The 18,466-nt window shown below is 38.4% G+C and overlaps 2 protein-coding genes across 7 annotated transcripts in view; one reads left to right on the top strand and one right to left on the bottom strand.

The window, feature by feature from the left end:
- Window positions 1-219, bottom strand: part of EIPR1 (EARP complex and GARP complex interacting protein 1) — a 99,686-nt gene extending 99,467 nt beyond the window's left edge. For all 4 annotated transcript variants that reach the window (XR_012775143.1, XR_012775144.1, XM_075498017.1 and 1 more), the window contains exon 1: window positions 35-219. Coding sequence is in view for 2 of the 4 variants with exons in the window: in XM_075498017.1 (XP_075354132.1) it covers window positions 35-76 (42 nt within the window). In the remaining 2 variants the exon portion in view is untranslated. The remainder of the gene's footprint in view (window positions 1-34) is intronic.
- TRAPPC12 (trafficking protein particle complex subunit 12) overlaps window positions 191-18,466 on the top strand; it is a 55,701-nt gene continuing 37,425 nt past the window's right edge. For 2 of the 3 annotated variants that reach the window (XM_075498014.1, XM_075498016.1), the window contains exons 1-5: window positions 191-269; window positions 1,002-2,218; window positions 6,826-6,942; window positions 16,983-17,096; window positions 17,974-18,112. In XM_075498014.1, the coding sequence (XP_075354129.1) occupies window positions 1,007-2,218; window positions 6,826-6,942; window positions 16,983-17,096; window positions 17,974-18,112 (1,582 nt within the window). In that variant the 5' untranslated portion in view covers window positions 191-269; window positions 1,002-1,006. Of the gene's footprint in view, window positions 270-626; window positions 706-1,001; window positions 2,219-6,825; window positions 6,943-16,982; window positions 17,097-17,973; window positions 18,113-18,466 lie in introns of those variants that run through there. The other variant, XM_075498015.1, reaches the window with a different exon arrangement.

Raw genomic sequence — 18,466 nt, 5'->3', positions numbered from 1 at the left:
CTTCCAGCTCTCCCTCAGTCTTCCCCGCGCCCACCTGGAACTCCAGACCGTAAATCACCGGCGCATCGTCCTCCATCGCGGCCCCACAGCACAGCACACCTCGCTGCCCGCCGGCCTTTCTGATCCTCGGCACTACCCGTTGCTCGCCGCTTCCGGCAGGTGCGTTTGCGCGTGCGCACTCCCGCCCGCCCCGGCCCGCGGCGCAGGCGCGGCGGGGAGCGGCGCTCGGCGCTGTGGCGGAGCGGGGTTGTCGCTGTCGCGGCGCAGAGGTGAGGAGAGGCGAGGGCAGACGAGGGCGGCCTGCGCGGCCCTTGCGCTGGCCGAGGGGCGGCCGGCTGAGCGGGTGCTGAGGCAGCCTTGGGGCCCGGCCCTGAGGGAGTGCAGCGGTGCCCGCCGGGCCTGCGCCAAGCGGAGGCTGTGGGGGGAGGCCGCGCCCACCCCCGCCATGGGGCGGTCGGGGCCGGGGGGCCCCGCGGTGCTTCTGGAGGCAGGGCCGATCCCCGGGAGCCCGGGGCCGTGCCTGCGGGGTGGGCGGCGGCTGGGGCTGCGGCGGGACGGAAGCAGCGCTGCCGCTCCGCACTCTGCGGGGCTGCCGCCGGGCGCTTTTCCTGCGCGGCCGACCCCCGGCTCGGCAGCCTGCACTGGTGACAGCGTGACTGCGTTGCGATTGAACCCACCCTTTCCTTTTCTTAAACGGGGACCGAGGTAGTCTTTGCAAGCAGAAAGGCAAATATCGTCTTGTCTGTGTTTAGGGGGAGGCATTTGCTCTTTAATCCCAATATTTTTGCGACTTGCAAAAAGGATAAAGAGAAAGCCTTTTTCAGAATTAATTTATTCTGTGGGTATATGTTAAATGAAAGATGTGAAGTAGTCAAATGATTATATTTTTAAAGCAAAAATTTCAGTATTTTTATGATATTTAGGAGTTTCAGGGTGGCACCTGAGCAATACCTGAGTAATAAAACTAATACTTGTTTTGGTGGGGATTTTTCCTTCTTCAGCTACCATGGAGAATGATGAAAGTAATGCTAAGGATGCAAAGAGCACCTCGGGTGAAGATAACAGCAGAGATATAGTTCAGCAGAAAACTCGGGAAGAAATTCTCTTTCATGAGGAAACCATTGATCTTGGTGGAGATGATTTTGAGTCTGAAGGGAATGAAACTGTGTCAGAAGATTCAAATAATTTTGTAGATAAACTTAATGAACAAATGATGGAGAGTGTCATAATTTCAGATTCTCCAAATAACAGTGAAGATGACACAGGTGAACTTGGTTGTCTCCAGGAGATTGTAGAACAAATGGAAGCTAAAGATAATCAAAAAACACAAGCAGAAGTGGATAAAGAAGAGTTTTTAAGTAATGAGAGTGAAACTGAACACGAAGAAACGCCCAAAGACATTTCTGAGATTGGAACAGATGATCAGGCATCTTTAAAGGAAGAATCCATTCAGGAAGCAGTGCAGGAGGAACCAAAGTTGGGAAACAATGTTCATGTTGAAACAAACCCAAGTAATATTGATGAAAGCAAACCTGAGGACCAGATATCGTCACCCAGTACTAGCAAACCATCTGCTGAGGCTGAGCCTATTCCTGTGTGTACCATCTTCAGCCAAGCAAACAATGTTAACACCCAGCCACAGTTGTTCCTACCTGATGGTTTTGAGCCTCAGATGGTAAAATCTCCCAGTTTTAGTAGTATAATTGAGACTCCAGTGAAGTCTAATCCACAGGTGGTTCAGCCAAGTCCTAGTCTAAGCAAGTTCTTTGGCGACACTGTTAACACTAATACTTTAGCTTCTGATTTTTTTGATTCATTTACCACATCCAATTTTATTTCTGTTAGTAATCCCAATGCCAGCTCTTCAGTTCCAGAACAAATGTCCTCTCTTTCTAATGACGGAGACAGTTCTTGTGCTTCATCTAACCCTACTTTCTCTGTGCGAAATGGGAGACCTGAAGCAGGTGGTCCTCCATCATCTCTAGAAATAACTCAATCCCCGAAGCCGTTCTCACAAATCCAAGCTGTTTTTGCTGGGAGTGATGACCCGTTTGCCACAGCCTTAAATATGAGTGAACTAGATAGAAGAAATGATGCTTGGCTTCCTAGTGAGGAAACCAGAAATGTTCTAATTTCAGTTGCCACACAACAATACAGCACCGTGTTCATAGATAAAGAGAATCTCACCATGCCTGGATTAAAATTTGATAATATCCAGGTAAGAATCTGTTATTGTATCTTAGCGTATGATTATATTTTAGAAATATTGTATAAGAGCTGTCCAATAATCTGTATATCATAGTGGTTCATGTTGTTGCTGATGGTCACCTTGTGTGTGTTACTTCAGTCCTTACTAGAAAATTTAATGTCGCTGCCTACTCATACATGAAGGGGCTAAAAGCAGATCTGATGTATTCATAGTGAAGTTTGTTGGGTACGTTGAAAACCAGTGTTGACAGTTTCCATAGAATCCAAATCTGGTTGTATTTTTAAGTAGTTTGTTTCTGGTCCTCCTAGTTGGTAAGATAATACTTGCTTTGGAATATATACAAAATCAGTGTGCCGTACTACAAAGTCTGAAAGCAGACAGCTTGCTTTACTTGTGGAATTCGCTGTTGCAACCAAGTGCGAAATAACATTTTTCACTGATGTTCACAGTGCTCTTAAGAATGTTGACACTGATGAAATTGCATCATTTGTATCTTCCCTAAGCAGGAAAGGTTTCCCACCAGGTTTCCTATAACCTGTAGGAAAGATTGAGTGCTGGAGCAAGCTACTGGGAAGGGATAACCCCAAAATTAAAGGGAAAACTCCAGATGAGATCATGAATGGAAAAACATAGTAGTGGAAACCCATTTCCTTCTCTTGTATCAGAGAGTTCCCAACTAGTGAGAAGGCATAAAGTATTTTTTCAGAATTTGAGAAATTTCATTCAGATCTATTCAGTATTTCTCATGAAGCAATTTTATCCTGGCTGCTCAGCCCAGGCTAACTATTGTAATGGAATTTTTTTCTTGAAATAGGCTAATCCTACTCTTTCATATCTATGTCTCTGGATAATTGAATTGTTGTCTAGAGAGATGGTGTTGAGGTTTTGGATACTTTAATCCTTAATTGTAGCATAACAAAGATTATCAGTCAATAGTCAAATACAAGCAGAGAGCAGTCTGCAGTAACTTCCCAATCTGCAGGAACTATCAAAAAAATTTCTGGAGTGAATCAGGTCCAGATTTGTAGCTGAATTATCTGACAAACCTTAGGTTTCCATCACAAGCAACAAATGATACCAGTTTTAGACATATGCCATGCTGCTGCTACTTCTTGGGTTAGCTTTATCTTAAAACATTTGTTTGTTGTCACAGAGCCCAGTCATTAAAGTGAAAGAAAACACTGTAATAGGAAGCTACTCCTCCACTCTTTCAAAAAAAAAAAGGAAGGGTCCTTCCCACCTTCCCAAAAAAATCCCTTAGACCCTGATGAGTAATTCAAGAGTATGTAGTATTTCTCTCCTGACAGCTAATGGGATGGATAGCAGGAATGATCCCTTCTGCAAGCCCCAAGTATGAGGTCCTCCTTATTGTGGGCCTCCTTTTTTACAATAGTTCTCTCTCACCTTCCTCAGTCCAGTCAAGGATTAAAGGCTATTTTGTGCTGATGATTCCCTGAATCTGGGCATGTGCGTATATGCAGATCTACTATTTAGTACATAATTGAAAAGAAGGCGTTATGGCAATGCACGTGTGATGTATGTCTACAGTCAGACCTGATGTAAAATCATCAGTGGAGTTAAAGGGGATTTCTGCTGCTTTCTTCATTGATTATAATTTACAAGCAGTCACATAGGCATGTCATCAGGGACAAGGTTTAAAGTGCTTTATGTTTATACAACTTTTCTCACTTCCAGTTACTCCTTTTCAGTGGCCTGAGTGCATGCTTTGACTGACCTGACATCCCCTAGTTTGGTATCATTGTTCCATACGCTTCCAGTAGTGCAAATTGTGTATTTAACTGAAACTATAATTGTAAAGTACTTGAGATGTCAACTGAAACATTGTGGGAGGCATGTTTTCAATGTTGGATCAGCTTCCAACAATGTTCATTAAAGCTTTGGTATGAATAGTTTGCTAATGTAAATGTTAATGCAAGATGTTAAACCAGGCTGCATGCAGTTGACAAAGAGGCTAGTCAAAAAGAGCATTTACAGTGAACTGTAAGTGTGCTTCAGGGAATGACTGAAATTTTCTATGATGTGTATTGAAGAGCTCAGTACTTTTTTTTTCCCTGCTCACTCAGAAAGTGTTTGTTCTTATTACAAGTGTGTTGTCTTAAAAGTTAAGTGGATAAATCACACCAAGAAAAAATAGTCAATGTTCTTGATTTCAACTGCTTGCTACTTTTTGATGATCATCAAGCAACATTATTTTTTAAGCTATCTTGGATTGCGTATGGTACAGATTATCTGAACCTGTGCTCTTTGAGTATGGGAACAAGTTGGAGTACTGCTTTTTATGCGCTTTCCATTACGCCTTTCTTCATCAGTTGCTGTCTGCTGTCATGATGTCCCTTGTTTCATTACATTCATTCATAACATTTCCTCCTCCAAAGTACTGGGGGGGGGAGGGTTAAAAATTCTTTTGTGTTTATGCCATTTTGCACACACTGTCTTTTCTTAATCCTTGAGACTCTTCTGTCTGAAAGATGAAAATCTGGTTTATTCATAGGATAGGTGACAGCATTAGAGGTAAAATTTTCCACGTAGTGAAACAGTTGTTGCAGTCTCATTCCTCAAGAAACTAGACAGAAAACACAAACGTATTTCCCATGACTTTCCATGGGGAAAGTGCAAACAGTTAATTGTCTTTATCATAGCTAAGCTTTACTGTGTTTTATGCAGCTCACCTTTTTTTAGGCAAAAGACTTTGTGGCTTGCTTTCTGCTCTCTGTGCTAACAGCTTTCTGCCTCAGTTATTCAAGTGAATGTTTTCATATTCCTTTAGAGAGATTTTTGCAAATATTCCTTTGTGTGCTTACATTTTTGCATAGTCACTTTCTGCTTTAACATTTTAAATATTGCATACTGTTCTCGATAACACAGATCTGAAAAGATATAATGGAATTAAAACAAATTGGAGAGAGAGGAGGGATGGTGAGGAGTGCAGAGGTTCTCTCTTGTTAGTGGTAGCTAAAAGGAAGAGGACCTTTGACTTACAAGAGCAATAATGATCTAAAATTCATAAAAGAATTAAGGTAAATAGAGGATTATGGTTTGCTGTTTTTCATGGCAAAGGAACTGTTGAGTAACAAGCATAACAAAAGGAGTTACTGTCCTGCAGCCCATGTAACTATTTTTAAGTTGTAGAATTCATTGCCCTCAGGTATACTTCTGTTGAGAAAAACAGACCGAAAAATGAGCAAGACAAATGTCATGGGAGGTATGTCTATCAATGGCTGTTTAAAATGGTAGGCAAGTATGTCTCCTGGCACAGGTGGACCATAAAGTTCTGGCTGCTTTAAGTTGGGAAAGACCAGTATGAGCTTATTCTGTTTCTTACCCTGTTTCTGCAAACTTCTGCTATTCACCAACAGGATGGTGAACCAGACAGATCTTTACTCTGGCTGAATGTGGGTTATAAATTGCTTTCTGTTTAAAAACAAAAATAACAATTATATTAATATAGTGCTGATAATTTTCCTTCTTTTCAGATGTTTGCTTTTCTAGATTACGAACGCATAAAAACATAAGATTGGCAAAAATCTTACAGAAACAATTTCTGTACCTGCTTCTGGCACGTGGTGACTTCTGACACCATAGGGGATTCTCTTGTACACAGTAACGTGTACAGTCCCAACGACTAGGACAGCCCCCCCGCACCCTGTCCTGCACTCTGTATTGGCAGAAGTGGTACCTGAAGAGTGTGCAGGCAGTAGTAGCACAGTTTTCACCATCTGTCAGTGTGTGGTCCACAGTTTTTCAGTAGCTGCTTGACGGTAAACTTGAATTTCTTGATTACCTTTTGAAAATCTCTAGTACACAGAACCACAAGGATGTCAGCCAACAGACGGGAAGGCATAGAAATCAATAGTTGACCAAAGATTAGAAGGGGAAGTTGAGGCACAGAGAGTGCCATATACAGAGTTATTCAGTTTATTGCTAGCAAAGCTGGAAATAGAACCTGGATTTGAACACTCTTCCTCTTAGCTGCTCCATGTTATAAAATGTAGAATTAATCTTGTCTAACTTTAGAAATCTGTTTCAAGTGTCTATGTCTCAACTAGTCTCAAGTCTTCAAATTACTGAAGTCTGATAACCCAATTTCTCTGACTGATTCCTGAAGTTAATTCTTTTGAAACTAAGAATACTTGTTGAAGGGTTGCTGTTTACTTGGTTTTATGATCTCTCAAAGTTTATTTTCTGTGGATACTTAAGGCTAGCCGATCATATGCACGTTTATTTTTGGTCAGTAGATTGCACCTTTCAACATTAATATCCATTACAAAAACCCGTAAAACTTACTGTGTTTTGTAAGATCTTTGAAGGATAATAATGTGAGAAGCAAATAAGCCTCAATGTTTCTGTGCTAACTGAAACCTAAACATTGAAACAAGAATACAGCAAATGATGTGGAGTAAATCTAGAAGTTTTCATTAAAACGCTGTAAATATATATGCATTTATATTCATTTCACACAAAAAGTACTGGAAAACAAGCATTTCTCAAAAGGAAAAAATATGTTGCTCAGCTTTAATTCAACATTTTATTTTGCTAAAATAATGTTTAAAACTGTTTTGTTATGTTGCTTCTTTTTCTGTTCCATGAACACCAAGGGAGATGCAGTAAAAGACTTAATGCTTCGCTTCTTGGGGGAGCAAGCTGCAGTGAAGAGACAAGTTTTAAACGCGAACTCTGTAGAACAGTCATTTGTAGGCTTGAAACAGCTAATTGTAAGTAACGATCTTCGTAATTCAATGTATATTAAATACCACACTTCCCTCAAGATAATTGGGAGCTACTGACTGTGAGGAGAAACTAGAAAAAAATCTGCATATCAGTCTGTTCATGATCCTGCAAAAGTACTACCCCAAAAGTCCAGTAGTTTTTAGTGGGAACGACACTGGGTTTTAAATATTGGGTTTTAAATGACGTAGTAAACTTTTTTTTTAATATGCAAAAGTTAGAAAAAAGGTAATTTTAAGTTACTCTGCATTTTATCAGCTGTTAATTTTTATGTAATATAAATGGTTGCAAAACAGATTTTAATGGCTTTTTTGTTTATCTGCATATGTATTATTTATGTTTTCACCTCAGTGTTTTACAAAAGGTAAGACATACCAGTTTTTGTAAACGGTAAGCAAAGCTGATGTGCTAATTTTGACTGCTTTAATTTTTTTATTTCAGTGCAGGAAAACTAAACTAAATTACTTCCAAATTAAAGCTTAATTTTCTCTAAGTTAAAAACCTTTCTTTAATGTAAATATTTCGGACCTGGAAATAGTTGCATCTAGCAGCCTTATGAATCTTGTCTTGTTCTTTCAACCATTGTGTTCCTGTATGAAACTCATTACTATCACATGACTGAGCCTTACTTAATCTGTTGAAATGTCAAATATTTTAGGCTGATTTTATTTTTGAAAAAATGGATGAAAAATTACTGAGGAAAAGCAGTGAGAAATTATAAGCCTTAGGACAGTCTGTACTTAGTATTTAACATCTTTTAATTTAATTGTGTTACATTACATGTAAAGCTTCAGAAGATACTTTTTGTTATGTTAGGAAAACTCTAGGTGGTCTCCTCAAGCACTGTTAAAGGAATTCAGAGGTAATTTTTGAAACTAAACCTGAAAAAAATAGATTGTGATCTCCATCCTGGAGATAGATATTTTTCTGTTCGTCTTAATGTTTTGCTTAACTTGAGAGTTTGGAGGGGAAAAAAAAAAATTCTATTAAGAAATCTTGTCCCCATCAGCGTCTAAGTAGGAAAATCCTTTTTCTGCACTTCCTTTCCCTCTCCCAGAAGAGGAGTTTTGACGTATGGGAAATCTTTTTCTATTTGGCCTGGTAGCTGTGTCGATGCAAAATGTTATTCTATGCTGCAGACCATCTTGTACCTTTAATACAGTGATGCCACTGATACCGTTTTAGCTTTGAGTGTGCTCTTAAGCTCTAGAAGAGCAGTGTTAAGGCTTTTAGAATCAAACCAGAGAAGATAAGGAGGCAATCTGCAGCTGTCAGATTTTTTGCTACCTGTAGCAGATTTTGGGTTTTTTTAACTTATCTTATGAGAAGGGGGTTTTTTTGGTAAAATTGCAGCCATTCAGCCAGAAATCAGGATGTTCTTAGTTTTCAAGGCTTCCAATCATTAGCTGTTGGTTGTTCTTGAGTATGCAATATAACTATTTCTCGGTTTTGTTTGCAGAACTCTGTTTCTTTTTATAGTAAGAATTAGTTTTGGGGTTTTTTTTTTCCTTGCAAACATTGCTGTTTTTTTCTGAAATTCTTAATGTGGAAAATGTATTTCTGATTGGCAACAGTCTTAAAGATAAAGGGTGTTTCAGACTTACAAACATTAAAATCCCATGCTAGATGATATTAATTAAAAAGTTCTGTGCTTTTTACATATACAATAGGGCAGAATAACATATTAGTGCTCAGTTACCAACCATCAGTTTTACTTTCTTTGAGTGAATTCCTGACCAAATATGTTCAGTGAGTATATCTCTTCATGCAAAGAGCCACTTACAGGGAATATTTTCATTAACATCTGGATAAAAACCGGTGAAAGTTGGGGATATTGCTATGCAATTTCCATAAAGTTAAGATTTTTTCCTTAGCTGTTTGTTTGGTATCCATGTGAACTACACATGAACATGAAAATTAATGAGATCATTTCAGTCATCTAATTAAATCCCTTGCAGCAATGGACAGCCACTTAAAAGAGTCTTTTTCAAAGGGGTCCACGGTACAGAAGAGAAATGCATAGAATTAGGATAGACTGATACCTGTTATTTAGGTGTTTACTTGTGAGCTGATGTCTGAACTCTTAAGTCAGAACAGATCTAATCAGTACAGGTATTGATCACATCTAAATTTAGATGTATAAATCTGGGATCCCATCTAAAAGTCTCAAGAACTATCACATGCTGTAGGAAGGCACCAGTGGCAGCTGAAACCAAAAGTGAATGTTAAGTCCTGTTATGAAGAAATTTGTTAGGCTAAAATTCTCAGATGATCTTGGGTGAACTCCCATCTTATTATGGGAAGGAAAGAAAAGAAGAAAATAAAAAAAGAAGAGCAGTATTCCAAGCCTGTCTGCTCCAGAGGAAAATGCTTCATTTGTATCTGGTTACTGTTTTAATCCTATGTGAATGGGAAAGCATGCTAAATGGCTCATCAATATCCCAAATCTTCATACCACAGGTCTTCAGCTGCAACTCTAGAGCTCCTCTGTTCTACCATACAATTGCTTCTGCTAGCTTATTTGGGTGTTTTAACAAATACAGATACATTGCTACTACTTTCAAAGGCTATTCCAGAACTTTATTCCTTTGGTGGTTAATCAAAGGAACGCTAATCGATCCTCTCTCAAAATATTTTTTTCTAATCAAAGATAAAGTTGTTTACAACAATTTAACTGTTTTGATCTCGGGTTGCTTTTTAAGTCATTTGCTATTCTCACGATCTATCTCCTCTCCCGTGCTACTTTGTATGGGTAGACTGCAGTGACATTTCCACTTCTCAGTTTTTGTTTTTAAAGGCAAAAATAACTCTTCTAGTCATCTCATCATGAATGTCTTCATAATCATCCTAGGAGCTCTTCTCAGAATCTCTTCCAATTGAAGCTAACATCTTTTTATTATCACTGTCTAGAACTCAACACATTATATTGTAAGTTACATAACTTTCTATGTTAATCATTGTGTTTTGCCTTTTCTATTATTCTGATATTGTAAATCATCTGATCCCTGTTTAGTGTTGTGGTCCTTACATATATTGACAATACTTCCTAGGTTACATCTGCAAATGCAGATACCAGCTCTGTTCACCAGGGTCACAACAGAATATCTTAAATTGGATTGATTCCAGTGTACACCCTTGGGTAGTAACTTCTCACTTTCCTTATAAAAGTTCCAGTAAAAAACATTTACTTGTACAAGTTAAAAGACAATTCTGTGGGTAAGATGAAGTTAGTGCTTGCAGCAAAGAATGTTGGAGACTGAAGTCCTTTTTGGGGATCATAGTGGAAACAGTCTGCAAAAGTTTCCTCAAGTACAATTAGTTGTCAGAAAACAAGTATTATCAAGAAGGTAGTAAGCTGAACTTCCAAAGGTGCACCTTTTCTGATGAGACCACCAACAGCAGCATCATTTCTAAGACAAATAGTTGTTCACCAGTTTAACTCAGATTGTTAAACTCGGCTAACAAAACTGTTTGTTCAGCATGAATTTGGTCTATAGTTGATTTGAGTGAGATTTGTACCAGTAAGCCAAAGATGGATAGTTGGCTTATTGAACAACTGTACTCTCACATTTTCAGTTTCTGCTATGGAATGGGAAACAGTGAATTGGAAATGCCTTACTGGTAGGGGAATGGTGGAGAGGTTGTGCAGTTGAACTAGTTTTACAACTTTGAGGCTTTTAAGAGATATAGGAGTGCTGGAGCAGTCCAGCAAAGTAATTCTATAAATCTGTGTGCTTAGCATTGAGGTGGTAACTTCTAAATAGAGTTATACATCTGTAGAGGCTAAATGTTTATGTTTTTCAACTGAAAACACAAAACCTGAGTTTTCAGTTTCTGAAAAGTTTTATTAATCTGGTATAGGAACATGTGTTTACCTCTAGAGCAAATAAATGTAAGCAAGAGCTTGTCTTCACAACGTTACTTTGTTTTACAGCCGCACATAAAAATTATACATACAAGGTGCAAGCTGCAATTATGTTAGTGCCTGTTATTCCATATTTTAGGTTAATTGTTCACCCTCATTTGAACAAATAGCACAGTATTTCTTACTAGAGACCTTTCTGATATTTTGAGTTGTAAGGTGTTTGCAGCCATAGGAAAATTACATCTTTGATAGTTGTCATACCTAAGAAACAACTACTGTATCTTGCCACTATAAATATGCAAAGTTTGCTCTAAGTATGCAATCATTTCTTCAAGCTACTAGACCAGGAAAGGGTTACTAACTACATTTTCTTAACTGATGTGAAAGTACTCTACCAATGTAATTTACAGGGGAGAAGAATGTCATAGCTAGTGGAGGAGGACATTTTAATCACTTTAATGGTGTTACATGTAGAGTTAATGACTCCCTTTGTGTCTATTTAAAAAAAAAAATCATATACTGTTACTTTTGCGCATGATTAATGTTGTGCTCTTACATATATTTTCAAATATAACAAACTTGAATACAGTGGTATGGCATACATATTCACTTTAATAAGTCAGAAATTATCCTTAAAAATAAGGGGGGTGGGGGGGAGACTGTGTTCCTTTATTTTTAAATCAGTGAGCAATTTCCAACATTTTTGTAGCTGATTTGAGAGAAGATGGGAGACACAAGTAGCACCAACAGTAATTGGGGACTTGTGGGGGAGGTTGCATTTCTGCACTAAAAAGCATCAATTTATTGGATAAAATTTCAGTGGCTTACCTCTGAGTCAAAATTGTTTTCCTGAGAGACTGAATAATGTTATAAATTCTCTTCATGTATCAGGTGAGTTCCCTTTTCATTGAACATGTTTTCTGTAGATGTCCAGTCTGCATTACTCTCTTTGCTTGACAGAATAATTCTACCTGGATATTAGCCGTATTCGTTGCATCACCTCAGCTGCACTGCTTTCCTTCAGGAAAACAATGTACAGTATTGTATACAAAGGAGAAATATGAATGCTTCTGCAATCGCATGTCTAAGATCTTTTTCAACCTTAATTAAAAGATCAAGCAAAATTGACCTGCATGAGGAGACTTCCAAGGAACAGTTATGCATGTGTGACAGTGGTATTCAGCTATTCGGTAGTATTTTTTTCAGTCCAAATCAGTGAATATCTTCATAATAGAATGAAAACAGTCTTTCAGATATAGTGAAAACTGATAGTTAAAGTTCTTATGACACTTTATTAGGAAAGGAAGAAATGTAAAAAATATTTTTCCAGTTTTGGCTTGTATTGGGTCATTTTACTCAATTGGAAGTTTTCTTCATTTCTGAATCTAAAAAATATATCTTCAGTGCTATTCTTGTATTTGAACTAATGACATTCTAGTTTTAGTCACTGGAATTCTTTCCTACCCTACATCCCATTCTTTTATCCCTCTTTGTAGAAAATAGGCTTATTGAAGGCATTGAGATGTACAGAATATCTCAGTTACTTTTAACTTTGACCAAATGGACTAGAAGCATTACCAGATCTTTAGATGTGGATTTATCAGAATTTATAAGTCCTATCTTTTACTCCATTTCAGATGGTTTTTAGGCTGTTTTCTTTTATTGCTTTTAATAAAAGGGGATCATGATAGCCTTAGTCATGTTATTTTGAAAATGGTGGAATGTAAGTCTGTAAAATGAGGACTTGAGAGTAGATCACCTTACACTCATTTTTATCATTTTTTACATGTCATTTTATCTCTTAAAGCTGCAGATACAGTATTTGGTTAGGTTGGAGGTGCAATCAAAAGAAGCACTAAGATAATAAACATACTGTATTGGTTCCAAAAAAGGCATGTCAGATTTGTGTGCAAGGTGAGCTCTCATTGAAGAGAGAGGAAGAAAAAAAGGGTGGACAGGGGGAGCTCTGTAACACACAAGCCTTATCACCTCAAGCTACATAAAACTTTTAGTTCCTACCTCTACGGGGTAATAGCCTGTGTTGGGTTTGCGTGGCGTACCTCTGCCCACGGAGGTTAACGATGGAGCAGATATCCACCTGCAGCCCATGGAGGACCCCACGCTGCAGCAGGTGGATGCCCAAAGGAGGCTGTGACCCCGTGGGAAACCCACGCTTGAGCAGGCTCCTGGCAGGACCTAGGGACCCATGGAGAGAGGAGCCCACGCTGGAGCGGGTTTGCTGGCAGGACTTGTGACCCTGTGGGGGACCCACGCTGGAGCAGTCTGTTCCTGAAGGACTGCACCCCGGGAAAGGGACCCACGCTGGAGCAGTTTGTGAAGAACTGCAGCCTGTGGGAAGGACTCATGTTGGAGAAGTTCATGGAGGACTGTCTCCTGTGGGAGGGACCCCACGCTGCAGCAGGAAAAGAGTGTGCGGAGTCCTCCCCCTGAGGAGGAAGGAGCAGCAGAGACAATGTGTGATGAACTAACCACAACCCCCATTCCCTGTCCCCCTGTGCTGCTGGGGGGGAGGAGGTAGAGAAAATCGGGAGTGAAGTTGAGCCTGGGAAGAAGGGAGGGGTGGGAGGAAGGTGTTTTAAGATTTAGTTTTTATTTTCTCATTACCCTACTGTGATTTGATTGGTAATAAATTAATTTTCCCCAAGTAGAGTCTGTTTTGCCCATGATGGTAACTGGTGAGTGATCTCTCCCTGCCCTTATCTCGACCCATGAGCCTTTCTTTATATTTTCTTTCCCCTGTCCAGCTGAGGAGGGGAGTGATAGAGTGGCTTTGGTGGGCACCTGGCATCCAGCCAGGGTCAACCCACCACATAGCCTCACAAAATCCTGGCACTATTGTCTACTTTTTTTTATTTAAACTTAGAGTTATTGTATTCAAATCTCAGACAACTTAAGAAGTTCAATGAAAAGATAAAAAATTATTGGGCTGGTTCTGTCTTTATTAAAGAAAAAAATAAATCCTTTTTATTTTTCCCCATCCGTATGTAAACCTCCCCCAGGACCTCTTCCGATTTTGTGAAGAAGAGAGAAGTTCTGCAAGGGCCAGCAGGACTAGGGAAGTGATTGTGCCCCTGTACTCGGCACTGGTGAGGCCGCAACTCGAATACTTTGTTCAGTTTTGGGCCCCCCACTACAAGAAAGACATTGAGGTGCTGGAGCGTGTGCAGAGAAGGGCAACGAAGCTGGTGAAGGGTCTGGAGCAGAAGTCTTATGAGGAGCGGCTGAGGGAACTGGGGTTGTTTAGCCTGGAGAAAAGGAGGCTGAGGGGAGACCTTATCGCTCTCTACAAGTACCTGAAAGGAGGTTGTAGAGAGGTGGGGGTCGGTCTCTTCTCCCAAGTAACAAGTGATAGGACAAGAGGAAATGGCCTCAAGTTGTGCCAGGGGAGGTTTACACTGGATATTAGGAAATTTTTCTTCACTGAAAGGGTTGTCAAGCATTGGAACAGGCTGCCCAGGGAAGTGGTTGAGTCGCCATCCCTGAAAGTATTTAAAAGACGTTTGGATGAGGTTCTTAGGGACATGGTATAGTGGTGGTCTTGGTAGTGTTAGGTTTATGGTTGGACTTGGTGATCTTAAAGGTCTTTTCCAACATATACGATTCTGTGATTCTGTGAATAATGCAATCTCATTGACTATTGGGTGGCTAATCTGCTTGTCCTAGCTTTGGTGTGTTTACAGCAGTCAGTACTGAAATGTTTTGTTTTGTTTTTCTTTTTTTAATTTTTGGTTATGTTATATGGACCCAAAAAATCCCTTCACAAGTTAAACATCTGGACTAGTAGTGTGTAAAAAGTGCAGAAATCGTACAAGCTGGTGGCTTTCATTAAAAGAACAACAGCTCCATATTTTTTGTGAAAAAAAGATTTGCTAATGTCATGCGTGGAGAGAAGTTCTCTTCTGCCAGGCTGATACTGTGTTAGTGAACTATTTGGCAATAATATTTCGTTGACGGTATTTTTTCTAGGAGAAAATAATGTTTTCACACAATTGCTCCTGGAGGACCATGTCCTGGTCATCATGGAATAATTATTTTATTCTTTGAGAATATTCTTCGGTATTTTTGATGCTATATCTGAAGCTGTAGTATCCATATTTGCTTTGAGCCTCTACTTAATGACTTACAAACAAAATTCATCCCTATTACTTTCAGGAACAAGGGACCTGGGTTGTAAGGACTGTGTGGCTGTAGACCACAGGAAATGTGAAAGTGACTGACCTGCAAGGTTTTGAGGGGTGATTGAAATGACTGGATAAAGATTTCTGGTGGGCTGGCAACTCAGGCAGCTGTAAGTCTGGCACAATTTGCCAGAGACGATAACATGTCACACTAATTTCAAATTAAGTTATACTACCAGGAGCCTTCTGTTAAGTTTCCATAGAGAGTTATGCTCCATGACCAGCAGGCAGCTCTAATTTTGAAATCATGATGAATATTATGTTTCATTTTCCAGCAAAGACTGTTTTTACGATGGTTGTCAGACTTGCTTCTCCTGGCTGTCTTGTTCTATAAAGGAAAAGTATTTTTTGTCCATGCCTGAAATAGAATTTTAAAAATTGTAGCACCTAAGTTTGTCATAAATGCTCCAGTATTATTTTTTGATCCTAACTCTCACTTGGGAAGAAAAGTTGAACAGTTTTAGAGTCTGTGTCTGCTTCGGTTCTAAGGATCATAAGAAATTAATTTGCCAAAGAGGAGTAAATTTCAGGTAATCTATGTCAGTGTCTTTCTGCTTTTCTAAGTTGATACAGATGTATGTTGTTGAAGGATGCTATAAATGCATTATCAATTCCTGCTCTTCCATAAGAGCGTAGACATCTCAGAAGCTGCTGTGCTGCTTCGTGGTCTTGCTGTCAGCTGACTTCTGCATTTGCAGTGGAACTCAAATTTTTATCTGAGTTTTAACAATGCAGAGGAGAGAAATTAGGTGGTCAGTGCACGGTGACCTCTGTAGTGGCCCCTTGAACTATATGGCTGCAAAAGGGGGGCCAGAGAGTATGAAAACACTTCAGCTCTTACCACTATTTTTTCTGTGTAACTGCTTGCTGTATTGACATGTTTTCAAAACTGTAAACATTGGAGAGAATTTAATAAAATACCAATTCAAGGTGAGTACCTGAACTTTGCAAGCACCTATACAAATATATTCTATTCCTTTACATTTCACCAGCCAACATGCCAGTTTTCTGTTACATTTACCTTTTTTTTTAATGTATTTAAGAAACTATTTGAAAAACGATTACTTTCAGGAACAAGATGTATTTTTTTTTTTATAATGACCTTCTGCATACATGTCTCTTCAAAAACTCTTCTGTGTGATAGAAAAGTACGGTAGCTTAAAACCTGTGAAGCGTTAGTCTTTGCATTTTAGGTTTTGGTAGTGTTACCTATTTACATGGCTGCATTAGCATATACAAGGCAGAAGCATTAATAGGATGACAGTGTGACAAGACAGTTTGACTTGTCTAACTAGGAATGATTTTGGTTTATGAATAAATATAAATATAAAATAATATTTTTAAGTTAGCCATGCAATGGAAATTTAAATGTTTACATTTTATAGGTGAAAGAATTGTTATTGTTCTGGATTTGTCATTTTATGCATTGTATTGTTTCTTGTCCTTTCTTCTTAATTGATAGGAATTCTGTGTTCTGGGCAATGTTAGGAAAGTCTGTTTTCATTAAATGAACTGCACTAGGGGTTATAATCTGAAATATTGAAGTCAGTGAGGTAGGAATAAGCGTTAAAAACTTTATAACAGTAGAGTAACTTGGGTGTGATTATTGAAATATGGCTGGCAATTTTTTTCTCCTTTTGAAGAGAAAAGAAGATTTTGAATATTACAGTATATTCAGGTATATTAGCAAACATTATATAGCTTTTAAGTTTAGAATCCCATATGGTGTTGTATATTCTTTTGTTTCAGTGATCTGATAATATTAACTCTCTCTCATGCTTGATTTCACTTTTTGCCTAATTAGACGTGCAGCTTTGACAAATGACATTCTGCTGCTCACCGGCCAGCTCTCCTGACCTTGTCATTATTACTGATGGGTACATGTAGCTGCTTCAGGCAAAATAAGCAGTTGTGCATTTTAGGGACTTTATGATTTTGCTACTTACTCTTTTCTTCTTCCCAGAGCAGTAAAAACTGGAGGGCAGCAGTTGACTTGTGTGGGCGGCTTCTAACTGCACACGGTCAAGGCTATAAAAAAAGTGGACTACCTACTAACCATACAACAGATTCTTTACAGGTATGTTTAAAGATACACCCATGTTACTTTTTTCCAACAATATTCACAGTGGCCTTTTTTTTTTTTTTTTTATATGATCACACTTCTTTTCCCAATTGTCACCTAAAAACTGAGCTTATTTTAAAGCATTGTAGCAAGTCACTTTTTCTGTTTGCTTACATAAAGTAGGTCTTCATTTAAAACAAAATTTTTTTTTTAAAGTAAAATTCTCTCTTGATTGTATGTTTTTAAAGGTAATTACACTAGTAAAAAGGAGTATGTTTTGCTGTCTTGGAAGACTCACTGTGCTGAAGTTCATGGACACTATCTAGAATGTGAACTTTGTAGTAAGATTTCAAATGTTAGAAGTATGTTTCATGATGAAAAGAAAATAAGAACCCAAATTAATAAAGGTTCATGAAACATTACAAGGGTTTTACAGAATAAAATGTGACCAGATGACAAGTCATGGTTCTGGCCCTAGTAACTATAAAGCTAATGGAATTTCACCAAAATTATAACATATTTTAAGAATTGCATAAAATTGGAAAAATAATTAAAAATCAGATTGATAATTCTTACGTGCTAACTCAATTTAAAGAGAGATGTTCTAATTTTCAAGCAGGTTAGTTTTTAAACTTCATCTTCAAAATCTCAATACCTTACAAACACTTAAAGCATCAGTCCTCTGTGTTTTGTTTTAATGATCTTACGAAAAGTATTCTGTGAAAGAGCATGTAAATATAAATCCTCATTCTTATCAGTAAGTAACATAGAAACTCTTTACTCAACTTCCTCAGAAAACCTTGGAAAGTTGAAATTGTATTTGGATGTGGCTTGTGGTTGAAGCTAGTAACAGACCTTGTCTTTTCCTTTTTTTATATATATTAATTTTTAGCTGTGGTTTGTGAGACTAGCACTGCTGGTAAAACTGAATCTATTCCAAAATGCAGAAATGGAATTTGAACCATTTGGAAATTTAGACCAGCCTGATCTTTATTATGAATATTACCCTCATGTGTACCCTGGACGAAAAGGTAAGATACTTGATTTATAAAATACTTTTTATTTTTGCCATTTTTATTAGTTGTTATAAAATAATGGATTCAGGTTTTTTTAATTCTAAAGCATTGGTGAACTTTGGATTATTTCTTTTTTTTTTCCCCCAGAACAACATGATTAACTACTGTGTTAAAGTATTGTTTGCGTTATGGAGGTAGCAATAAGGAGTAACAATAAGGGATAAAACTATTCCGTCACAATATAGGTAGGCAGTGTGTTTCATGATGCTGATACAGCATTGATTTTAAAGAGGAATGTTTTTAACAAGTAAATGTAATAAAGTAGTTTAGTTCTAGGGTATTGAAATTAAAAAACCTCAAACTTTAGTA

This window comes from Mycteria americana, chromosome 3, assembly GCF_035582795.1.
Source record: "Mycteria americana isolate JAX WOST 10 ecotype Jacksonville Zoo and Gardens chromosome 3, USCA_MyAme_1.0, whole genome shotgun sequence".
NCBI lineage: Eukaryota > Metazoa > Chordata > Aves > Ciconiiformes > Ciconiidae > Mycteria > Mycteria americana.
Note: the sequence above shows the minus strand (reverse complement) of the source record. Positions and strands in the feature narration are given on the sequence as shown.